Here is a 25,438-nt window from a genome sequence, read left to right as displayed (position 1 = left end):
AGTAAACAAAACGACGGCATAACCCCCCCACCAAAAAAAACAAAACAAAATAAATGATACAGCCCGGAGCTGTGTGTACCGCTGGGTTTACTGCGAGACAGATGCAGAATGACAGGCTGGACGCTCTTGCCAGCCGCTGAGGCGTTCGGTCTCCCCGGCCAGCAGAAGTCGCTGAGAGGAGCGACGGCTTCTCCAGCAAAATCGTTGGTGGACAGCCAATCGTAGTCCATCACAGTAAAGGTCAAACAGGCAAACCTGTGCCTGTACTGTTCAGGACTGACGTGGCTGGAAGACAATGGAATCAAACAAATCAGCCACAGGGTGTGTGCATATAAACAGGGAGACCTAACAAAAGGGCACAAGTAAAACTCACAAGCTCTTTTACTCACAAGTAAAAGAGCTCATCGAACACTGGGTGCAGCGTCTTAAGCTTCACTTGCGTGCGTTGACTCTTGGCCATAGGAAAGAGGTGGTGAGGACATAGCTCCACTATGACGAAAGGATCACTCAGACCTGAGGAAGTAGTGCGTTCAACTTTAATATTTAATTTAAGGCAAAAATTTAAATTCATAAATTCACATATTTACCATTGGCATCCAGTGCAATGATATCGGCAGCATGCAGGATCTCCACTGTCAGGCGCTGCTCTGGAGCATCATAGTAGCACTTCACGCTGATCCGACCGTAACGTGTATGTTTGAGAGTTTTCTGCAACATTAAGTATTGACAGAATTATTCAGCATGCATCCATCCTCATTTCGCGGGTTGTGTCGTGTCTTCAAAGGGCCGACGAGAAGGCAGATTTTTAATCAGAGGTATAACATCAGAAGAAAGAGCACTCTGCTGTCCAATCAATACTTCTTTCTTCACTTCAAAGGAGAACAAAATGAGATTGTCAGTCTTGTAGGTTGAAACGCACCTGGTGGGAAATCTTCTCTAGATAGTACTGTTCAATCAGCTCAAAGGATGAACATTTATTCAGCTTCAGCTCCTCATCCAAGACCTAAAATAGCATCGAGATTGTCACAAAGCGATCAATAGCATGATGGATAACGCAACATAAATCTGACCTTAAACCCACTTATCAAGATACCAGGAGCCAGACTAGTAGATGTACGAGTAGATGTTCACCACTAAAAGTGTGTGTAATGGAAAAAATGCAGAAATGTGCTTCTTTTATAAATCTTTGGACTTTACAGAAAGTGGAACTTGTAGAGTTTAACAATTTAGCAGAGCATCTGTCATAAAAACAAAAATATTTTAGAAATCTTTCGAAAACTAAAAACTATATCACTTATTAGCCAAATAACAAACTGAATTTACATTTTTATACCCAAACTAAACTTCTCTGGAAAGTTAGAAATTAATCGAGTGTTTTAATGACATTTTTTAAATAAATTTTACTGTTTTTTCCTTATGTAAAACTGTAATGCTGCAGTTTTATGCAACATTTTAGCATTAAAAATATTATTTGAATTAAAGACCTTGCACATACTGGTGAATTAACCATAACAGAAATATAAAAATATTATTATTATTATTTGGCAATTACCAACAATGACAATTTAGGGCAGCTGTGGCATATATAAATAAACCTGGCATTGGGTGGTGGTCTTATAATTTGGTTAAGCACTGTAGAAAATTTCCTTGTTTATGGAATCATGAACAGAAGAAAAATGCCAAAAATGTAAAAGTAAAAGTAACTGAAGTCATCAACTCTGTAAGTTCAGGGTAAAAGATCACGGCAGATTTAAGACTGGAAGACAAACATGAACCATTAGTAAAACAGAAGGACTGCCTGTCAAAATAAGCGTAATATCAAACGCAAGTTTTGTGAAAATTGTCTGTTTTGTTGCACTTTTTAAAATCTCAACTTTATCATATCATGTGCACAACATTTTTCATGCACTTTTTTGGTTATAAAAATCAGGATACGTTTGGGAAAAGATGTACATTATTTATACAGTCGGCTCCTGGTTGACAGATTGGAAGAGTTCCTACCTTGTAGTCTCCGCTCTTCATGTCTTCCAGGAATAGACCCTCTCCCCTAGCATGAAAGAACTGCAACAGAGTCTAAAGCGATTGAACAAAAACATTAAACTCGGGAGCTGGGACTCATAACATTTATCCCTCTATTTTTGATAGACGTGTTGTTCACACAAACAGCATGAAACCTCTGGCAAACATTGCATCTGTCTGCCAGCCTCCAAATTCATGCCATGACTTTTCATGCAAATATGTCACGTCCTCTTCCAGCTGGTTAAATTGGAATTAGAATATACAACAGTTCCCACATTGTCATTCATAAGGGAGCTCACTTTGGCACTGAACTATTACCTCGTATCTTCATGAATATCTGATATATGCTAATGATTGCACGCCAAAGGGCATACCGAGATAATTAAAGAATGCAAGAGGCAATGATAATCTTAACATATTAGACACATTTCTTTTTAAACAGACCATTCTTTTCAGTGGGCACACAGACTAAAAGGATTATTGTGCGATGCAGTAATCACTGACCTCTACTGTGTACTGGAAGCGGTTGTAAAACTCCACCTGGACACCCCTGTTTTCAGTGACCGTGTCCAGGATCATCCGCAGGAGGAGCTCCCACATGCTCTGGAGAACTCTACCAGGAAGCAGACAATGAGACACCCACACATGTGTGTTTACCAGCTCTTCCAATTACACCCCATGTACTCTCACTATGTTTTCACAGATAATAGCCCGATAATGAATACTTGTAAGTAGTGTAAGTGCTAAAGGCTATTATTATTATTGCAACGCTTACATTCATACACAAGCGCAGCATCTTATTTGCTGAGCTGTCACACATTTTATGTAGTGCAGCAGAATAGGGAAAATCTCTTTTTAAGAAAAGGAAACAATGGATTTTGTTGTGTAACTTGGTTCGTCGAGGAACATTTCATATGCGGTTGGAGTGAACCAGAAATCTATTTTGGGTTGGCTTGGATTCATTGTGGTTTTAACAATCAAATATATGCTGATCATGCAGTGTTTCATGTGCATGGGAAACATAAGGAACCAGGGGATATTTGGTGTAGTGCATACTGGCTGAACTCATATAAATCATATTTATAGTACAGTGCAAAAATCTTGAGCCACCCTTATACAGTTTGTACAGTTCTAACAAGCCTAAAATTCATATTTGGTATGGCCTCCTTTATTCTCCAACACGACCTGAACTCTTTTAGGCAAGCTTTCTTGTAATTTCTCTAAGTCGTCCTCAGGAACAGTTCTCCAGGCTTCTTCAGGGAGATTAGAAGTTCTTTTTTGGAAACTGACTGCCTTTTCTTTTGTTTTTATCAAGACGATCCCAAACTCCTTTAATAATATTCAGGTCCAGGCTTTGGGGATGCCAGTTCTTAACCAATAGCGTTACATTGTGGGTTTCCCTATCCTGGTATCTTTCACTGCAGTGTGTTTGGGATCGTTGTTATAATGAAAAATGAAGCCGTGGCAGATGCTTTCCAGAGGGCATTGCATGATGGATCTGAGTTCATAATCCCATCACCTTTGACAAGATTCACAACAACACTGACTGAAATGTGGCTGAAATTTATGACAGAGCCTCTGCCAGATTTTATTGGTTAGTCCAGTTTTGTGTAATTTCACACACCTCAGCCTCCTTGATTCCCTTCCACTGACACCATTTCTGTTGAGGCTTTGGTGAACAGTAGATGGATCAACTGGAGGGCAGATACATCTCTCAGGTCCTTCGTCAAGTCTTTTTTTGCTATTTCTTAAGGACATGACTTTGAGATACTGTTGATCTGCTGTAGACAGTTTTTCAGGCCTGCCACTTCTTTTTTTTGTCCTCCACTAGTCCAGTTTCCTGTGTCAAGATGTCAATTTTTGGCTGTTAGCTCTTTGGGAATAACCTTGTTGTAGTGCAAAAAGGTGAATCCTAAAGCGCAAAAATAAAATCTTGCTATTTTATGCCTGTCAAACTGTGTTATCCGTGTCATAATTTCCCGTAGATTAAAAAATGGGGGCAATTATGAGCTTTTGCAGCAGGCCACTGAAAAACAAAAGGGTAAGAGTTTTAAATTTGACCTTTGTTTTTTTGAAAGTGGTGATTTGCTAATTGCATTGTTACGTGTCTTTTTAGGCTTGAATGATTCATAGATCTGTGTTAAGTGGCTTAAATAAACCAAAAAACAAATAAAAACATTCCTCTGAAAAAGCCTGGAAAAGATACAAGCACTGGACGGAAAATTAGTGAAAAAGCAGTCAGTGTTAAAGAAATCATCCAAAGCTCCAGAAAGCCTGGAGAACTTTTGCTCAAGACCACCTTGAAACATTACGAGAAAGTCTAGATCCTTGGATGCTTGCATCAGTTTTATGCACATCTTAAGTTAGTATAAAGATACCATACTTTGAAATAAGCCTCAGAACAGTCTTTTCCTGCTACAGTCAAACTTATTTTCACAGTATTTTGACTATCACTCAAATTAATGTTGTGATTAGTTTTGCATGTGTGCCTTAGGAGCTTGGAAAGAAAAGCGTCTGGACTTCTTTAAGTTGCTTGAAGACATTTCACCTCTCATCCGAGAAGCTTCTTCAGTTCTAGGGTCAAATGGTGGAGTCCCAGATTTAAGCTCTGTGGGAGTAACCCACCAAGAGGGACAATGAACCCCCTAATGATCCTCTATAGGGATGGGTACCGGTATCCGGCGCCATGATGGCACCGGTTCTGACATAAACGGTAGTAACCAGACCGAAAAGCAGCGCACATTTCGGTGCTTTATTTCGGTGCTTTTTTTCCTGAGCTGTGATACACTTTCTTCTTCCTTACATTTGTATTGGCGGTTGGCAAACAACTGAAAGGTGCATTACCGCCACCAACTGGTATGGAATGATACACTTTAGATTCTAGCCAATCATTTTAAGTTTCCGAGAATAGTAGGCGGGTCCAGGTACATACGTTCTTTTAGAGCAGAGCTACAAATTAAAAATGTCCAAGGCGAAGCGGTCAAAAGTCTGGCTGTACTTCACAGCAAAAGATGCAAACTCAGCAGCCTGCAACAAGTGCTTTAAGGTGATACTGTCAAAGGAAGTAACACCTCAAATCTGATGAAACACCTGGCGACGCATAGTGTTTTTTTTTAAAGCCGGGAAATGCGCCGTATTTGATAGCTTGCTGCGAGACCTCACACCGAGCACATCTACTGCGGGTGTGGTGCCTGTTATCAGACCCGGAATTAGCAACATCCCCCAAAAACCCGAAGAGGAGAGTCCTGGCCCCTAGCCCTGCCAGTGTAGCAGAAATGATGACGGATGATGATGGCAGCAGCAGCCGTTCTTCTCTGCGTGAGTAGCTTAATGTTGTTCGTGTGTAATTTACGTTGAGTAGGCTAACCACATTATTACATTAATGCATGTAAGGTGAACAGCAAACACCATCATAGCTACATGCAGCTGTCTTCTTGTTTGATGGCAGATACTCCCTTCACCCTGGCCAAAAAGGCTAAAATGACCAAAGAAAAAGTGGAAAACAGTTAAACATGAGAGGTTTTTGGACAAAGTTTGTGTTTTTTTCCATTGTTTAAGCACTGCTTCCAGCCAAGAATGATACCATATATGCCCCATAGCTGCAGAAAAGGCTAACATTGTTATCTTTTTACAAAAAAACAGCTGAACATGAGAGGTTTTTGGACCACTTTTGTGTTTTCCATTCTTTAAGCACCGGTTTGAGCACCGTTTAAGCACCGGCACCGTTTCAAAAGTACCGGTTTGGCACCGGTATCGGATAAAACCTAAACGATACCCATCCCTAATCCTCTACCTAATCACATGAGCCAAGGTGTGGAAATGGGCGTAGGTCACAATCAGCCAAGGTTTCGGGTGAACTCATTGTGAAACCTAGCCCCACCCTGTGAATTCCTGAGGTCAGGTGACCCAGGATGTGAGAGGGTGTTAAGGCATCTGGGAAGGGATCTCAAAACTGGATTGGCAGACAGTTGGTGTCGCAAACCACCGACTCTGTTCAAAGATGGTCGCTCACATCAGACACCAACTAGGGAGGATAAGAAGGACAAACGCAACAACACTGCCATCCCCTATGTAGGTTTCACAATGAGCTCACCCGAAACCTTGGCTGATTGTGACCTACACCCATTTCCACACCTTGGCTCATGTGATTAGGTAGAGGATCATTAGGGGATCCATTGTCCCTCTTGGTGGGTTACTCCCACAAAGCTTAAATCTGGGACTCTCCACCATTTGACTCTAGAACTGAAGAAGCTTCTCGAATGAGAGGTGAAACGTCTTCAAGCAACTTAAAGAAGTCCAGACGCTTTTCTTTCCAAGCTCCTTAGACTACGATGACCTGGATGACTGAGAACCTTCACAGACATTTGCATGTATGACTCTTCAACTATGAGCTCTATGTGCCCATCCTGATTTCTCATGTTCTTTGTTATGTTCATGTTCTGTCTTGTGTATGACATGATTCAGTGGTTTTGTACTGAATGTCTATTTCTTTTAGCACAATTGTGACTCACAACAGTTATTAACGCATTAAAGTCTACCTCCCCCGTGCCTTGTTTGGCATCTTGTGATATTGCATAGTGACTCAAAAAGCAAGTTTTGCTAAAGGCAACAAAAAAAAGTCTGTGTGCTGTTTCATAGATATCCTAACAACAGAAATGCAAGAAAAAACACTTGAATATTAATAATAAAAAGAGAATTAAAAAGTACCTGGTTAGATTTTCTTTTACAAGGTTTTCTGTCAGGATGACCATAGTGTCTTGTAAGTACTTCATGAGAGGGGAAACAGCCTGGGAGAATGTCACACATTACATAAATACCACGAAACACTGCTAACATAAGGATAAAAAAAGGCTAGGCGGCTATTGCTACATACGTCATCATTGTTGATGGAGTCAGGAGACAGGCTGATGTGCTGGATGTACCTCCGCAGCTCAGGCAGCATCTGCACAGGAATATTTAGTCACAGATGTTCATGAAGGTGCATACTTCAAGTATATAGATGTCCGGTTACGCTCAAAATGTTCTACAAACTGGTTTGTGAGAAACAGGAAAATTATACTCCTCGTGTTCACCTTGTCAGTGAGCAGTGTGATGAGGCGTTTAGCTTCTCTCTGCAGATCCAGGTCCATGTTGAACAGCTGTCCATTCAGAGCCTTGTAAACCTGCTCTTTCCCCTCCACCCCGCATGATTCCTCCATGGCGCGCTCCACACCCTGCCAGTCCAGGTCCCGGGGCAGGTGACCCAGGAAAACACGCACATGCTCTATGTTGTTCAGGGCGATGCAGAGCTAGCAGAAAGCGAGGAGGAGCAAAGGCGGAGAAACAGAGGGTAGAGGTGGAGAAAAAAAGAAGGAAAAGAAGCAGGGCTACAGAGAAGTGGAGGAATTGAGTTTGAGTGTAAATGATTGATGATGACAAGAAGCAACTGCTTTGTTTTTGTGTGTATAACTCTCCCGCTGAGCCCTTTGTGTTGACAGAGAGCTTGCTGACATCGTTGACGTAATTCTGTGCCCACCCCCGGTTCTGTCTTGCTACAGGCGTTACCTGCACTGTGAAACTCTTGTGGTCTCGGCCCAGCTGGTTCCTCTCAATCTTGTGCGTTATCATCTCTGAGTAGCACACGGCCTCACTGCAGAAATTCTGCAGTAGATAAAATCAGTCTTGTCATTACGGCACAGCTCCCTCAGTTTCCTTTATGATTTTGACTGATAAACTGTATGTGTCATGTTTCTATGTGCACAGAATATGAGTATGTGAGTGTGGCAACACTATAAGTGGCACTCACGTCTGTCAAACGTGTGACAAAGATGAAGGCCCCCGCAGAGTCTGGCCAGGCCAGCTGGACCCAGATCTCGCGTACCTGGCTGAAGCAAGCTGTCACTTCAACTGCTGAGGAACTGTGCTTGGCTTGCTGCAAAGGTTCAAGCTACTCACAAAAAATAAAATCAATCTTAAAAAAGACAAAGCATGGATTTCCTAATATTTACATTTTTCTTTACATGCATGAAGATCTGTAACATTTTAGCAGATTTTGCAAGCAGGGAATGAATAACTATTTTAAACTTAACACGATAAAACATTTTAATGTAGTTCCAAGGAGGTATATGACCTGCGATTAAAAAATAGGCAGTTCAGTCATAAAAGACAGATCTGATTTAAAATTTCCCCTTTAAGGTCATATAGTTGTAAAGCTCACTTCCAATGCTGCTCCTTCTAATTGGATCACTTCTATTACAGCTCATAGTTCTTCTATTTTTTTTAGCCTTTATTAGAAAGTGAAGCAGTGAATATAGACAGGAAAGGGCTACGAGCTGGACTTTGGTGTCAGCCATTATCTGCCAGCACACAGCGCAGTTTTTTGACTTGGCCAAATTCATATCAATTTGAAGAGTACCCATTTTGACACAGTGGACATGACTGATCTACCCATAGCAGCAGCACTGGAAGTGGTCCAGTGGTGTACGCAAAGAAGACCTTGGAAGGAAGATTGGCAAATCAGGTAAGGGTGTGGTTTCTTTTTATTTCTTTAATCACTTCTTGTGAACAACAAGTTTTTTTATACTGCATTTGTGGAGCACTATAACATCTCAACTGATCGAGGGACTGGCTGATCAGCTAATGAATGCTAGCTTATAGCGCCAGACGAATTATTTATCAGCAGATTAATGCTTCTCCTTAAAGTGAATACTGTACATGTTCAATAATGGTGAATAAATCATTATTGTACAAAATATTTTAATTCTTAGGAAAAAATATAGAAAAACAAGAGAGCTGGGGGTCTCATAAATGTTTTACACCTTTGGTAACAATGGAACAGTTTTGAGCAATAAGGATACAATATATAAATAATATATTACAGGTTAATTGTACATTGATGCTGTGATAATGTGTTAATTGATAACACATTAAAGGTGCCTTTTACAGCTATTCACAGCTACAATCCTAATGAGTTTTAGCTTGTTCTAAAGCTTTAGACCTACTCTATTTGGCACACAGCTATATTTTACACACATGTGTGTTCAAGTTGACTTGTCTTCTGAGAAAGAGTCTATTATGTTCCTTCTATTATTCATGCCATTTCTCACCTTATCTGTGTCCACTGCCTTGCGAATCCTGTCACAGGACCTGTCGTGAACAATCTGCAGCCACTTGTGAATTGAGGACTTGAACCAGTTATGGAAACCTGTCAAGGCCAACATTTTAGCATCCCTGTAAAAGAGAAATACATTCATTAGAACATGGCTTCCAGTCAGAGCCTTTTACATTGTTACATCAATAGACGTTGGGGTCAAAAGGATAACCCACTTGAGAGGAAGAAACTCTCGAAAGCCTTTGAGGATTTTCAAGGACACGAAGAGCTCGAAGATGGTCTCTCCCATTGTCTGAGACAGTCTGGAGCTCTCCTGCTCGAGAGTCCCACACACCCGCTCCATCGCCACGTTCACATCGTCAGCTACCTGTCAGGTCAAAGGAAGTCAGCGTGTTTCATCCGTGTAAAAGTTAGCAGCAACAATAACATATGACTCAGAAAGACTTGTCATGTCATGTTTACAGTGACCTGTCGCATCATTTTCAGTGACATACCTGCTTTTCCAACAGTCTGTATGATATGCTGAAGAAATCTACCTTCACTGCACTGTGGAGAAAACAAACAAACAAAAATATAAAATCCCATCAACAACTAAACACACAAATCAGTGTGTCACCACTGAATAATATAGCACGACACTTATCGGTTGTTGTTTTTTTGTCCCTCGGATTTCTTGCAGAAAACTGCTGTTCACCTGTAGAAAAGTTTGTTGTAGATGTTCTGGGCCCTCTGGACGTCTGCACATGCAGCATCAATCACCTGAACCAGCTTCTTCAGCTGTTCCTCCAGAGTCTGCATTGTCAGAATATAATGAACATCATCATCCTGGATGAAAAAACTCAAGGTACACTGTGTAAAAGATGTTAGGATATCTATGATTTAGGACCAAAACAAGCTTACTCCTTCCTCTGGTTTATATCGAGCGATTAAGCTCTCGTACCACTCAGCAGTTCCTTTCTGTTCAAAAGATTAAAAGGAGAATAACTGGGCTGAAGTAAAGGGCTCTTATTGACTAGTAAGTATTTCTTACATTCAGCATTTCTCATCAAAAGACACTCTATGAATCAATAAAAGCTCAAGTGTTAAACACATTTACTTCCTCATTTAAAACTAATATCCATATTTCCATATTTTAATGGTACTTTGCTCCATTAAGACCAACAATGACATCCACAGATATGCAGTACATCACTACACTCTGTACACTAAATGACTAGGTTATTAGGTACATCTGTTCAACTGCTAACCAGCTATGACAGCAACTCAAAATATTCACGTATGGTTGTCAGTTTATAGGGCGATCATGGCTCAAGAGTTGGGTGTTCATCTTGTAATCGGAAGGTTGCCGGTTCGAGCCCCGGCTCGGACAGTCTCAGTCGTTGTGTCCTTTGGCAAGACACTTCACCTACCGCCTACTGGTCTTGGCCAGAGGGGCCGATGGCGCAATATGGCAGCCTCGCTTCTGTCAGTCTGCCCCAGGGCAACTGTGGCTACAACTGTAGCTTGCCTTCACCAGTGTATGAATGTGAGAGTGAATGAATAGTGGTATTGTAAAGTGCTTTGAGGGGTCCCAAAAAGCGCTATATAAATGCAATCCATTATTATTATTCAGTTTATTTCAGAATTTCAGAAATTGCTGATCTGCCTGGACTTTCACACACAACCATCTGTAGGTTTTACAGAGAATGGTCTGAAAAAGATAAACTGGCACTGGGTGCCACTCCTGTTGGCTAAGAAAAATAGCTACACAAGGTCAACAGACAATAGAAGATTGGAAAAACATTGCCAGGTCTGATGAATTTCACTTTCTTTCCGATGCTAGTGTCAGGATTTCTCATTAAATACATGAATGCACTGATCCATCCAGCCTTGTATCAATAGTTTGAGTAGCTGCTCTTGAATTAACAACGTGGGGAATATTTTATTTGGGACACTTTGGGCCCTTAGTACCAAATGAGCATCATTTCAGTGTCACAGCGTACCCGACCATGTCCTCCATGGCAAGGTCACAAAATTCAAATCATCTCAAACTGTTTTTTAAACATGAAAATGAGTTTGTGTTCAAACTGTACCCACAACCAGCAGATCCTTCATGACAATATAGACCAAAATCTGCGAGGAACATTTCCAGCACCTTCTTGAATCTACACTATGAAGATTTAAGGTCAAGGTCAAGGTCAAGGTCAAATTTATTTATATAGCACATTTCCAGATAGATGATGCTGCACAAAGTGCTTAACAATACAAAAATGTCATTAAAAAGAAACAATGTAAAACCATGATAGGACAATAAAAGAATTAAAACAATAACTAAGATTATTACATAAGACCAACATGCTTGGGTCATAGTGTGTTAAAAGCCAGGGCATAAAAATATGTCTTTAAATTGATCAAGTGTTTGTGCAGATCTAATATTTTGGGGAAGACTATTCCAAAGTCTGGGACCTGCCACAGAGAAGGCTCTATCGCCACGAGATTTGAGATTAGTCCGTGGGATGGATAGCATTAATTTTGAGCTAGACTTAATGGATTTTCCTGGAGCATAAACAGAAAGGAGCTCAGACAGGTAAGAAGGGGCTCCGGCGTTAAGTGACTTAAAAACAAAAAGTAAAAGTTTAAATTGGATCCTGTAGGAGACAGGAAGCCAGTGTAGAGAAGCTTGACTAGCTTTCTTAACTGAAAGAAGCAGGATTAGACTACTGCACTCACCTGCTTATTCAATTTAAAAGAACCATCAAGGTAGACACTGAGGTTTTTTACATATAAGGTTTTTTACATTTTTACCAAGGTTTTTTTTAGGGCAGTTCTAGCACCTGGTACCTAATAAAGTTTCATAAGTGCATGCATGAAGGACAACAATTAATTCATGTACACATTAAAAAAATCCTGCTGGTCAAAAACTTCATGGGTCACCCACACAAGTTTTCTTGTTACCTTAATAGCAGTAGTGATGTCGAGATGCAGGTCATTTCGAAGAGGACACACAGTCTTAAAGGCACGCATGTTTTGCATGTACCCAATCCCCCTGATAGTCACAGACAGAAAAAGCCAGCGACAATGTATGAGTGCGATTATATCATAAAGCAGTTATACAGTAACATAATGTTCTTTAGACCTCAGAAAATATAAAAGCTATATCTATTGCACTTTAATTGTATGCAAGATTCTGCATATCTGTGGAGAAAATGAGAAAGATAACTTTAACTGTTAGTGAGTCACTTTATGTGTGTTTCAGAGTGTAGAAAAGTGTTCCCTTGAGGTGCTGATAACCGGGCGGAGCAAGACTTCTTACTGTAAAAGCTTCTATAAAAAGCTAGTCGCCTCTAAATTAGTCCAAACCAGGCACATGAACTTCAATAATTAGCTGCTTTTACTGCAATTTATAAGATACAGACTCCTTATCTCTGTGCTCTTACTTTCTTCCTTTGGTCACTGCTACGTACAAGCAAAAGCCAAAAGACGGCGATTCTTCTCTTGCTGATCCACATTATCTTTGCCGATGGTTTCTGATTTCTAGTTATCCAAGACTTTTAGTTAAAATTTCCCTCTTGGTACATTAGTCAGGTGTTAGTCTTTTTTTTTTTTTTTTTTTTTTACAACAAATTGGGCTTTGAGGAAAAGGTGTTATAGCTCTTTTGACATGAGTAATGAACAATGACATTTAAAACATTGTTTAGTGAGTAAGGAACCCAACACTGCTTCCTCCACAGAGGCTTGTAGTCTCTCTGTGTTTGTTGGGGTGAATGGCTGAACATGTTGGTATGAGAGCACGGGCGAGTGCGTGATGTGATGGTGGTGTGCCTTTACCTCAGCATGAGCTCGTAGCGTGTAATGGCAGCAGCGCTGGTGCAGGGGAAAACCTGACGCATGTTCTTCATCAGGCACAGGCAGTGCTCTGTGTACAGCCTGAAGCTGTCTGACAGCTGCCTCTCCTGGACACAGGAAGGGCCCTAAGTTATAGCTTCCAGTACACTGGCTGTGAGACATTTTTGGCTGAACCAAAAACCTTGATGAATGTCAGTGAGGAGCTGAGCTAATGAGGTGACTGTTTCTAGATGATGAAAGGTTTTCATTTTTTTCCCTGTTGGGGGAGCAACGGTGTAGAACCTACTAGGTCTCCCCGCACAGTGGGAGGGTCCCACTCTGCATCGATAGTCCTCAGGAGGCGCAGCAGCAGGGAGTAGCACACCCTCTGGGTCCGATGGTGGCTGCTGTAGCACTGCCAGCGACTGCATTAAAAATAAAACACGCACCTTCCACCTGATGCTAAAGCGTTCATATAACATTTGATCAATTTTATTCCTCCATTAATACTCACATAATAGCCTGTTGCAGAGGTGAGAGATCAGTTTGCGCAGCATGGTGAGTTAGCACAGTCCATGCTGGAGGAGAAACCTGCCCGTTCCAGTTGTACGGCTCTCGCTGGAAATACATGTGACAAAGTGGCTAGGACAGAATTCATTTGCCATTTGTCACTTGCATATATTGTTATTCTGTGTTCTGTTATCCTATAGTCTATCATAATGCTTTAATGTAAACACAGCACATGTAACCTTGGCTCTACATACTATCCCGGGTCTGTTTGTGGTAGCATTGGTTATATTCATTTCATCTGTGCAAATGTACTTAAAGCTAAATGTCACTTCATCATTAATTGATTTGAATCTTTTATTTGTTTATGTAGTTTGGTTACACTTACCATTGTGTGTTCCTTTGAACAGGTCCTATGTGTAAAAGAAGGTATGTGGCAATGGCCGCCCCAGTACTTCCTGATTTTATAGGATATGATGTCACTGATCATGTCAATTGGGTGTAACCAAATGAAGGGGTGTTTCTTTTGTGTAAAATTGTTTATTTCATTTAAAATAACCCCATGAGTCAGTGTAAGTGAAGAGATTGACTTTTCAAACTGTTTAGTTGGGTGAATGAGTTTGTTAAGTGGAAAAATGATTTTATTCCTGTTTCTTTGTCTAGACTGTGTTATTTAGTCTACCCTGTTTTCCCAATGGTGGAGGTTAATGAGATCCAGGTGTGAGTAGAATTCTATATAAAGCAGGTGAGCTTTTGACTGAGAGGTTCTTATGTTTTTGTGAAATAATTGTTGAAAGGCGACGCCAGAAAATAAAGAACACTTAAAAGAAACATCCTGCAGATGCTGTCTTCCTATCACCTTCCATACTGCTTATGTCATGCTACTTCACAATACATGTGGAAGATTACAGTTTCAATCACACTTCAATGTAAGAAGAAACTTTTTGTACAGTTTGTGCACTTTTGAGGCTTTGTTTCTAAATGCATTCATTTTAGCCATGTGATAAACTGGCAGCCTATGCAGGGTGTACCCTGCCTTTCACTCTCTGACAGCAGGATTATTTCCATCTGTATAAGTTCACATTTAATGATAAAAAATATGACTAAATAGTTAAACAGGAAACAATAGAAGCTGTTATAAAAGTGTGTGCTTAGAATAAACAATCTAAAGGAAACTCACCTTAACATGAGCATGCTCATACTCCACAATCTGACTCAGCAGTTTCTTGTGAATGGAGACATTTGTCTCCTTCTTAGACAAAGCTGTGTCTCTCTGAAGGTCAAATGAACATTAGAAGTCTTATCGTACACAGAGGAAGACACGTTTTTTATATAATGAATAACTGTTGTACTTTTAATACCTGGCTGGTGAAGAGCTTCAGAATCAGGTGACATTCTCCCTGAACTTTAGATGCACTCGAGCGTGGCTCAAGCTTGAACCAGGTGTCGTAGCCCATAACGGGAATTTCCTGAAGAAGGAAAGCAGCTTGACTTGACATCCTGACAAATCTTCTACAGTATGTCCTTTAATGTATTTTAGTTTGTGTGAGATTTTGAAGATGCAAGGGGCAGGGGTAGAATTAATGGGCTAAACCATCTGAAGCCACTGATTGAGCATAAGAGAAGGGAAGAAAAATGGAGCGGGTGAAGTATTAGAGGTGATCTGTGACAGAAGGAGATGATTTACAAGATGGTGGGAGACGTGCTATGATGTTTGCTTTGGATGTGGTGGCACTGGAAAAAAAACCAAATAAACAATAACCAACCAATCAACCAAAAAAAGCCCAAAAGAGGCCAAGCGGAAGCTAGCAGAGTTAAAGATGGTAAGATTGCTAGTGACCAGAAGTGACAGGACAAAATTAGAAATGAGTATATCAGAGTGACAGCTCAGGTTCAGCAGTTTGGAGACAACGGTAGAGAGGCAAGGCTGACATGGTTTGGACATGTGCAGAGGATGTTCAATATGGAGCTGCCGGGCAGGAGGATAAAGAAGATTCATGGATTCAGTGAAGGAAGACATGCAGAGGGTTGGTGTGATGGAAGAAGATGCTAAGGATTGGGGTGAGACGGAGGCAGATGGTTCGCTGTGGTGACCCCTAAAGGGAGCAGCTGAAAGAAGAAAAGCTTTTGTGTGATTTCTCTGCGGAGACAGTTGCACTTTGTTCACTCACATTCAAAGGAATATTGATGCATCCGAGGAAGTCATCTACATTCTCCTCAGAGCCCGATGATGCAGATCCATTCGCACGCACCGACTTTGCTATTTGCTTAAAATACCTGAGCGGAAAATGCGAGGCACAAAGTAAATGGTGAGTTTTCAGTTTTTCTGCATTTAGCTAATACCTTCATTATGTGTGACTCACAATTAGAGATACTGCATTTATTTACTGATGCCAGCTGACCACAAAATTGCAGATTTTTCACCACGGGATGAGGATCCTTTAATCCCTTGGCTATGGTTGACATTCTCAGGTTTTCATTAGACATGTCTGCTATTTATTAGTCTCTCTGTGACCTGGCTGATCTCCTCATGTTTTCTGTGTGCACAGATTTATTGGCACCAGGGTTTTCTGTATGTCAGTCTTTCAAAGGGCAAATATCAAATGATCCCGTAAAATTAACAAGTAGGCTGCTATCAGCTTTTTGAACATGTGGAGACAAACCAGGTCTCTATACTCATCAGCTGGAACTTCTGGAATAATTCACATGGAAATGACATATTTAATAACTCATATTTGTACTGTTGCAATGTCAACTGGACTCACGAATTAACAAGTTTAATTGTTTCCAAAATTAGGAAAGTTTTAAGGATTTCTGACAAAATTACACTGGAAATCCAGAATTACTGTAGTTCGCATGCAGTACTTTCTTCTACCTGCCCATTCCTCGAAGTCCACTGACTTCATTGAGCTTTTTGCAGGCCTCAGCAACAGATACGTCGTCATCGTGATCCCTGAAGGAAAAAAGACGAATAAAAGCTTGCTACACTCTCACTTACTGCAAAACATGAGAGGCTGTAAATGGCAAATGGTAAATGGCCTGTATTGGTATAGCGCTTTTAAGAAGTTGTAATAAACTGAGAAGAGAAGGTCATCTATAATCAAGGCCCATTGTTGTTTAAGAAAAGCAACTTTTACCATGACAAGAGGCAGGAAATGTTTCGGTAACAGCTGAATAATGGGGACATTTTGTAATTTAGAACATCACATTTTAACAGGCTATTTGATTTGCATAGTAATGATATTCACACTGAATGATGCGGATAGAATTGTTACATTTTTGCATAATTAGAAAGGATGATTGCTTCGCTTCACTTTGGACGTTTTCTCTTTTGCTTGTAAAACTTTGTGAGCAGAACCAGGCGCTAAACTGGGCAAATTGTAAAGCTTTTGACAAAGTAATAAAAAAGATAGAGCTCCGTGACTTTTCTAGAGCTGCAGTGATGAGTTATTTTAGAGGATTTTGTTGCTCAAACACAAAATATCAACTATTTTGACTGTTAATTTTCCAAAAAACCCAAAATGTGATGATTTCTGTTTCTCAGCTGAAAGAGTATTCTGCCTTACATTTAACTAAATTGTATATCAATAGATTTTGAAAGTTAACTGATCAAATCAAACACATTAGTTGAGAATAATTCAATTTGTCATGTTTTTCAAAAGTTTTCATAGATCTAATTATTAACTGAGAAAGTAATCGGTTATTGTATACTTAATATATTTATTTACCACCTCTTGTTTCTTTGCTTCCAAATATGTTTCATTTTAAATTTCTGCAATGCAATGTAATAATCTGGCATTAAAGCAAAAACAAATCAAATATACTGTAGGTTATGTTTGTAGCTGTAAGAGCTTGGCATTACTATGCACAGTCTCCTCAGATCACACACTGCATTAATAGGAAATAAAGTTGAATTGAATCATCTTACCATATGTCCAGATGTAAGAGGTCATGGTGGACATCGTCTATTTCACTAGAACACAACAACAGCAAAGCAACAATAAAAAACTAAAGACCCGGAAACGTCATCGTTTAAGCGCTCAATTTCATCAGCAACACCGACAATAATCGGCTCAATTCTTCAGTGGCTCTTTTCACAGAAATGACATTGTGGCGCACTGGTCACATAGCTAGCAGCTTTGGGCGTTAGTGTGAAACTAATGAAACCGTGATTCCTGCATATCACACATACCCAGTAGCGGTTTTAGATACGGGCGACACGGGCGGTTGCCCGGGGCGGCATCGTGGTGGGGGGCGACATCACGGGCATCGGTAAAAAAAAAAAAATAGCTTGTACTCATGCTGCCCCGACATCATGCGAGCCCATATTGGGAATGGCATAGGCACCGATCGATTTTCTATAGCCCATGGGAGTAAGGGCGCCCTCCGTTTGCGAGGTGCGCCTGCTGCTTGCGGCACAGGGAGGAGAGGGCGGGGCGACGGGGGATTGGCTGGAGCAGCAAAAATTAACAACTCTCAAAATAAAACAAAAATAAAAACAAACACGAAAACACCAGACATCATGATACAGACTTATAATTTGCACCGATGTTTTTTCAAAATTCTATACACGAAAAGTGAGCGTAAGAGCCCTCGGTGAGCCTGCTTGCTGCTGAAGTCAAAGTAAACTTTATTGTCATCTCCGCTACATACAGTCCAGTATATAGAGAGACGAGACGACGAGGCTCCAGTTACAGCAGTGCAAGAAAACAAAAATAAATATTTAAGAGTAAAAAAAATATATATATACACTTTAGGACTCGGGGTAAAGGGATCAATAACAATTTAAAATGTATATTTTATATTTTGTTTATTTAAAGTCTCACACACAACCCGTTTTTAAAGTTTAAAAAAAGAGAAAAGAAGAGGAGTGTAGCGACTTCCACAGTCGCTAGAGGCCGGGGATGGAGCCTGCCTATTTGCCTGACGCGCTGTCAACTTTACGCAACAATGCGAGAGGTGGAATTGCTTGCTTGTTTATTAAAGTGCTTGAAAAGTTTACAGAGTAATGTGATCGGCTCGCGATTCAAACTCTTAAAACATCACAGGCCCTAATTCAACAAGGGGAAACTCGTTGTGCTGCGGTCAACAAAAACTACGGCTACCCAGCCCTCCTCTCTGTCAAAATCAAACCAGTGAATGACAGACTGACAACGCCCTCTTAATGTCGCCGCTAGCACCCACGTGACTCCCGTTACACATCACCATAGCAACCAAACAAATAAAAACCCAGTGATCCTTAAAATTCAATACATTTAATTATGACTCCTACAAGGAGGAACGAGCAAAAGACACAGGTAAGCAGATGTGTCATTGGATAATGGCAGGTCATGTATCCTAAAACATTAAGAATCAGAATACTTTCTTAATCCCTAAGGAAATTATGTGGGTTACAGTTCCTCCAAGAAGAAATGGTAAAAATAGTAACAGTAACAGACTAAACTCCAAACAATATATACAATAATATAATATTAATTAGTCAGTGTCAATTGTTGATTTGTCCTGTTCTCATTGTATGACGAAGTATGATGTCTGTTTAGTAGCCGTTTGCATACTATGCATACTCTCTCCCTCTTCATATGTATGTGTGTATGTGTGTGTGTGGGGGGGGGGGGGGGGGGGGGGGGGCGCCAGAGGGGGTGTTCGCCCAGGGCGCCTAACAGGCTAGGACCGCCACTGCACATACCAGCGTGTGCAGATCTCTGATAAAGGTTAGAATTTGTCTTATACTCACAACACGAAGTGCTCGTCCCACACTGGGTTCAGAGTCTCAGGTTTGACCTCAGTCACCTGAATACACCTGGCTGGTAACACTTCCTTGGTGCTGGAGCGTTTCTCCAGCTTGTCCTTCCTCTTCCTGAAGCTGAACTTTCTCTCCTTCTTCTCCTCCGTTTCCCGAGGGCTCTGGCCCAAGAGGATGCCCAGCATGCAGTACGGGTCACTGTAGCCTGGCAGGGTGCAGGGTGATAACCAGAAGACAGTGTTGGATAGTTACTGTTACTGCTGTTTCATTAGCATAGTTCATTGGTCATAGAGTAAACATTATATCAGATTACTTGGATTATAACATCAGCACTCATCATTACGCTTTAGGCTTAGTGGCTTTTTTTGTACAAAGTGTCAGAGTAGAGAAGAAAAGTGATTAATCACAGTGAGTGGATGAAGCATTTCAATTAAATATTAGAAAAAGATCATGTAATGAATGAAATATCTCACCATTTGCATCCTTGGCCATTAGATTCTTTGCTTTCATAACAGAAACTCTCAAGGAAAAATTAGCTCTCTGTAGAAAAAGAATTTCATGCCTGTTTAGTTTAAAACATCTGAGTATATTTCAAGGATGATGGGCATGAATTTTTTTTAAAAAGTAAACTTTCTATTTCCTGATAAACTTCAAGTGAAAAGGCAGTAAAACTCAGGCAACCTCTATTTCAAAACACTTCAAAGTTCTTTACGTGGATATTAAAAGGTGCAAAGTGGCAGTCAAGTAAATAGCCAAAAAAAAAAAACCCCAAAAAACATGCTGTACAAAATGTAGCTTTTACTGGTTACTGTCACGGTTCTGGGTCTTCCTGACCCTGAGTTCTTGTGTTTTTTATATTATGGTTTATGTTTTGAGTCCTTTGTTGTACTGTTTCTTATTTCCCTAAGTTTCAGTTATGGTTATCATAGGTTTACTTCTTAGGTTTTGTAATATGGCTTCCTCGCATTCCATGTTGTGTCTACTGTGACTTTTTGTACCATGTTTCAGGTTCCTATGTTCCGTCTCCCCAGTTGCTGTTAAGTTTACATGTCAGTGTGTTTCCTGTTTTACTTTGAAGGTCCGTGTATCATGTCAGTGTTTCTAGTTTTGCTTCCCTTGTCTCGTCCAGCCTGATTACTCCCAACTCCCATTCCCTCGTTATCCCTCAGTGTATTTAAGCCCTGTGTTTCTCTTTGTCAGTGTCGTAGACTCCCTCATAGCTGTGTGATTTTCCCTGTGGCTCCTTGTGCTTTAGTTTTCCCAGTTTAGTTTTGTATTGTTTTTCGTGTCCCCCTACACCAGCAATAAAGCTGTGTTTTTGAGTTTACCTTTGTCTCTGCGAGTTTGCGCTTGGGTCCTTCTCTTGCCTGCACACAGCCGTATTGTGACAGAAGACTACGACTAGACAATGGACCCAGCAGCTCACAATCCCTCCGCTGAGCTCCAGGAGGACATGATTTACGCGGTGGAGTTTCTATGTCAGGAGTGGTTGGCCCTGCCTATTAAGGAATACCAGGAGGAGCTAGCTATTCAGTTACAGAGAATGGTTTCTGGACTTCCCTGGCTATTTGGCGCACTACACCCACTCATTCAAGACTTCCTTGTTTCCACCGTACGCTTCCACCATGAGCAGCCGCTCCTGTGTGAAGAGCTGGAGGATTTTAAGGCGAGAATGCTGGAGGATTCGCAGGCCGATCCGTCTCCTCCCTCTTCCAGGAGAAAGCGGCGTTCACGCCGCCGTCGCTCCACGGCATCTGAGCAGACGACTTTCGTGAGTGAAAATGACTGTTTGCCACATTCTCCACATTCTGGTACCAGACTTACTGCCATTTCATCCATGGTTAATCACGCACCTTCTATAAACACTTTGGTTTTTCAACCGACTCCTCTGAACCTCGATAATCCTGCTTCTGTGTCTGAGACTCCCAGTGTTGCTCCACCAGTACCTCACCGTATTTTTTCTGTGCCTCAGATGGAAAATGTGACTAGCAACAGAGTGCCATATGCCTTATTAAAACTGGCTAGGAAGCTTGGACACGGTGCCTCAGAACTATTGAATCAAGTTGAGTTTTGTGTTTCAGAACTATTTCACCTTGACCCAGCTCACCATGCTTTTGTGTCCACCCCAGTTAACACTGGTCAGGCAGCATCTCATAAGACCGTTAGTGTGGCTTTACCCCTGGACGGTGCTACTCACCAGCCCATTTACACAGAAACTGTCAGTGAAAATGCTCCTGAGCTCCAGTCCCTGCACCCAGGGCAGCTCAGGCCCAGCTTTCCCCTGCACTTGTACCAGTCCCTTAGATGAGGGAGGCTGAGGTCCAGCTGGTCCCTGCTCTGGTTTCCAGGCCGGCTGAGGCTCTGCCAGTCCCTGCACCTGTACCAGCTCCTTGGGTGGGGACAGCAGCTGCCCAGCTGTCTCCGGTACCTGTCCCAGCTCCCAGGGTGAGGCCAGCCAGGACACAGCCTACCTCAGCACCCGTACCTACTCCTCGGGTGGGTGGGCTCATGTCTGGCGGGTGTCTGTACCCATTCCTGTGTCCGCTGGAGGCTCAGGCAAGCCTATCCAGCCCCTGTCCTTGTGTTCTGGAGGCTCAGCGTTAAGTCAGCAACCACTACCACAATCACTACAACCTCTCATTTTTTCCATAGTTCAGTCTGTTGCTCAGTTATTATCTCAGTCATTTGTTCCGTCATCAGTTTTGCCTCCAGGTCAGACTTCAGTTTTGTCACCTATACCCCTTTCATTAGCCCAAACATCTGCACAGCCAACTGCTCAACAGTCTGTTCAGCACTCCGCGGCTCCCACCTTGCTGCTTGTTCCAGCTGGAGGGCCCGAGGAGCCCGTCCAGTCTCGTGCCACGTCAGCTGGAGGGCCCGGGGAGCCCGTCCAGCCTCATGTCACGTCAGCTGGGGGTTCTGGAGTGCCCGGGGAGCCCGTCCAGCCTCGTGCCACGTCAGCTGGAGGGCCCGGGGAGCCCGTCCAGCCTCGTGCCACGTCAGCTGGGGGTTCTGGAGCACCCATCCAGCATCTCTCCGTGTCTGCTGACATCTCTGAGTCCGTTCAGCCACCACCTGTGGCTTCCATGCCGCCGCCTGCAGCGCCGCCATCAGCGCCGCCATCAGCGCCGCCATCAGCACCGCCATCAGCGCCGCCATCTGCCTCGTCTGGTCCTGCCTCATCTGGTCCTGCCTCGTCCGGTCCTGCTATTGCCACGCCACCACCTCGTCCACGCCTAGCACAGCTGGCTTTTCCACGGTCATCTCCTCGACATCACCGACCACTTTCCAGGCCTCTGGCTGGGCGTCATGGCCATTGTGGGCGGCCCCCGGACCTGCTCCATCGCTGCCACTGCCGTCCGCACGGCTGGCCCCCTGAACCGTTTGATCATGAACTTCTGTGCCATCGGCCTCCGGGCCGGCCCCCGGATCTAATGAACTATGGATTTCTGGACCATCACCCTCCGGGTCGGCCCCCTGAGGGGTTATGAACTGTTCCCTGCGCTCCTGTGCCTTTGGTGGCACATCAAACACAAATTTTGGACACATTTTTGTTTTTGTGCTCGGTTTCTGCACCTCCTGTGAGGGCATGGCTGATTTTTTTTTCAGGATTTTTTTTTCTACAATGTTTCACTTTAACTTAGGGATATCGGGAAAGGCTCACCCGAAAAAAGCATATTTGATATAAGTCACATAATACTGCAGCTGAATTCTGCCTGTCCTATAACAGAAGACACAACATTTGCTTGAACACCACAAACAAATCTCACCTTGGATTCTTGAACTTTTTGGAGAATGATTTCATGTTCTTCCTCACCCATATCAAAAACCTTTAAGGAGGAGAGTGTTAGTCAAAAAATACCTTTTAACCATATCTGAATTAGAGTTTCTTAGGTAGGAAGATTAAAACCTACAAAACAGATAACAGAGTTACTGCTTAAATCTAACAAAACATCTCAGAAATATAAAAAACATAATTCGGTCAAAGTCCCTGGCAGAAGCTAACCTTCTGTTAAAACAAGAAAGCCAGAAAAAGATGCCGCAGAAAAAAACAAAAGGAGACTACGATTCTTAGCACGACATCATCTGAATGAATGTAATATAACAGCTGAATATCAGTACACAGTGTGACTGGGCTTTGATGTTTAATCAGTTTTGAGCCAAGAGCATCTGCTCTGATTCTTACAGCCCGCTCACAACAAATAACGCTCTCTCTGAGGCTACCATCAGTGTTACTGACAGAGATTTAATGAAGCTCAAGAAATACAGTCTGCTCTTCTCATGTGTCCACGAGACAGAGAAAAAGACGGATGGACGGACAGACAGACAAATAGATACCTTCAGCAGGTAAGCAAATAGCTCATCGTCACTTTTCACATGTTCGGGTGAGGGCACTCCAACCCTGTTGACCACCGTGTACACAGCTTCCTCATAAAGCAGGTCCAGCTACATGAAAACACACTCCAGTTAATAACAACCTTTCAAAAATAAAAAGCTCGTGTTCTTTTGCCCTTATGCATTCTGCTCCACTGCACATCAAAAGCAGGAATAAAAAGCCTCAACTGTGTTGATATTGTGAGTTTTGAGATTTAATCCCTGCTGAAATAAGATGAAAACAGAGAAGCTGAGCTCACGCACCTCTGTCCTGCTGATTCTGTCGGGGATAAAGGCCTGGTCCACATGCTCTTGGGGTGGTGGAACTGTGCAGGCCCCTCTTTGGCACTGCGAGAGGACAAAACCAGTTCAGCCAAAATAAAATCGGCCTAGGATAAAGGCTGTGTTGAGAAGAAGAACTTATAAGACACATGTTTGGCTTTTTTTGTTTGTTTTTTCAACCTAAAAAATCTTCCAGTGGTAGGAGAAGTACAACGCCCATTTATTTGGGTAATAGCATCAATACAACAATAAAAAAATAATAATCTTTTTGAACTAAAAACACAAAAGCAAAAATTACAATCTAAGAAGCCACACTGAAAACTGAGGAAATTTCATGGAAATTATCTTCAAGACACATATCTGATTAAAATTTTTCTACTGTGTCACAGATTTCAAATGATTTGCAGTTTTTCCATGAATGCACAACTCATCCCAAGAGCTGCCCTCTTTTGCGAAAAAGAATAAAAAATGAAATAATTTAACAGGATCTGCAGGTAATTGGTGGTGTCAAAAAATCATAAAAACTGAAGGGTAGTCAAATGCCTTTGTTCTCCAAAAAGAACATTACAGCAAACCTGCCACTGAACACAAGGATAAAAACCGTGCCTAAAGGAATGTGCTCTTGATGATGGATCAAAGTCATTGGCCCACAAATATTTGTTTGTTGTTGACCAATGACAGCTATGAAAAGAACCTTATAAAGGCATAAAAACATTATGGTCTTGTCCCCATACCCTCAGGAGCCAGTCAGGTTGTAGTTATTGATTCAGCAATGCATTCTGCACAACATCAAAAAGTGCTGAAAGACAACATGATCACAACCAGACCGAAAGTTGAAACTGAACTGAAGTTGAACTTCCACTGATGACTGTTTCAAGAATGGAGAAATGGTCAATAGTTATGGACGGGTTTACAAGGGACAACTCGTAAATCAGTGCCAACATCAATGTCCAAACTTCTGTGCTCCTGGAAAAATGGTCAAAAACTTCTATAAACAAACTCCTAAACCTTGTGGAAAGGAATGGGCTGAAATCGGATTAGACCCAGTGTATTAAGAATGGGATGTCACTCAATTTCATTTGCATGGAAAGCCCTCTGTAAAGCCCTTTGACTTACCTTGTGTTTGAATAGCGCTATACAAATGAATCTGACTCAACTTGATCCCTCTGGTGGAATAGAAATTCAGAGTTCAATTGTCTTTCTATCTTGCACACACAAACAAAATAAATAAATAAGCGTAAATTTAGCCACCGACGGATAGGGGAAAAACAAAACAAACAAACAAAAAAATCATGTTTCCAGAAGACAATATGATAAATGGCATGCTGAGTGAATATACCTTCTGTTTTGATCACAGTCAGCAGTTTGCTTTGGGCTTATTGGCTAGTTTGCTGACAGCGATACAGCAATTTGGAAATGAAATCATCAAGCATTTGCTACAAATTTTTAAAAAGCATCACTGTCTAGCTTTGGCAGTAGGAGAAACTGAACACAGCCTCGACAGCAGTTTGTCACAGCCGAGTTTCCAGCCCTTTGAGCGCCCTGCTTAACCTAGTCCGTCTGTCTATAGACGTCAGAGTGGTCATGGTGGTGGGCTGAAAGACAGCGCAGAGATCTAT

The 25,438-nt window shown here is 41.8% G+C and overlaps 1 protein-coding gene across 2 annotated transcripts in view; it reads right to left on the bottom strand.

The window, feature by feature from the left end:
- baiap3 (BAI1 associated protein 3) overlaps positions 1 to 25,438 on the bottom strand; it is a 59,152-nt gene that overhangs the window by 8,384 nt on the left and 25,330 nt on the right. Inside the window, exons 4-33 of one of the 2 annotated variants that reach the window (XM_085155886.1) lie at positions 23,802 to 23,885; positions 23,502 to 23,609; positions 22,934 to 22,993; positions 19,637 to 19,703; positions 19,155 to 19,368; positions 17,349 to 17,393; positions 16,296 to 16,373; positions 15,592 to 15,697; positions 14,782 to 14,889; positions 14,601 to 14,693; positions 13,428 to 13,531; positions 13,221 to 13,338; positions 12,917 to 13,041; positions 12,044 to 12,134; positions 10,010 to 10,066; positions 9,804 to 9,901; positions 9,604 to 9,655; positions 9,325 to 9,476; positions 9,105 to 9,228; positions 7,805 to 7,945; positions 7,564 to 7,659; positions 7,092 to 7,307; positions 6,893 to 6,961; positions 6,727 to 6,806; positions 2,524 to 2,632; positions 2,002 to 2,073; positions 920 to 1,003; positions 588 to 708; positions 390 to 513; positions 80 to 285 (exon numbers count right to left, since the gene is read on the bottom strand). In XM_085155886.1, coding sequence (XP_085012012.1) covers positions 80 to 285; positions 390 to 513; positions 588 to 708; positions 920 to 1,003; positions 2,002 to 2,073; positions 2,524 to 2,632; positions 6,727 to 6,806; positions 6,893 to 6,961; positions 7,092 to 7,307; positions 7,564 to 7,659; positions 7,805 to 7,945; positions 9,105 to 9,228; positions 9,325 to 9,476; positions 9,604 to 9,655; positions 9,804 to 9,901; positions 10,010 to 10,066; positions 12,044 to 12,134; positions 12,917 to 13,041; positions 13,221 to 13,338; positions 13,428 to 13,531; positions 14,601 to 14,693; positions 14,782 to 14,889; positions 15,592 to 15,697; positions 16,296 to 16,373; positions 17,349 to 17,393; positions 19,155 to 19,368; positions 19,637 to 19,703; positions 22,934 to 22,993; positions 23,502 to 23,609; positions 23,802 to 23,885 — 3,202 coding nt within the window. The remainder of the gene's footprint in view (positions 1 to 79; positions 286 to 389; positions 514 to 587; positions 709 to 919; positions 1,004 to 2,001; positions 2,074 to 2,523; positions 2,633 to 6,726; positions 6,807 to 6,892; positions 6,962 to 7,091; positions 7,308 to 7,563; positions 7,660 to 7,804; positions 7,946 to 9,104; positions 9,229 to 9,324; positions 9,477 to 9,603; positions 9,656 to 9,803; positions 9,902 to 10,009; positions 10,067 to 12,043; positions 12,135 to 12,916; positions 13,042 to 13,220; positions 13,339 to 13,427; positions 13,532 to 14,600; positions 14,694 to 14,781; positions 14,890 to 15,591; positions 15,698 to 16,295; positions 16,374 to 17,348; positions 17,394 to 19,154; positions 19,369 to 19,636; positions 19,704 to 22,933; positions 22,994 to 23,501; positions 23,610 to 23,801; positions 23,886 to 25,438) is intronic. The other variant, XM_085155888.1, reaches the window with a different exon arrangement.

Source organism: Neolamprologus multifasciatus, chromosome 4 (assembly GCF_963576455.1).
Source record: "Neolamprologus multifasciatus chromosome 4, fNeoMul1.2, whole genome shotgun sequence".
NCBI classification, from domain to species: Eukaryota; Metazoa; Chordata; class Actinopteri; order Cichliformes; family Cichlidae; genus Neolamprologus; species Neolamprologus multifasciatus.
Note: the sequence above shows the minus strand (reverse complement) of the source record. Positions and strands in the feature narration are given on the sequence as shown.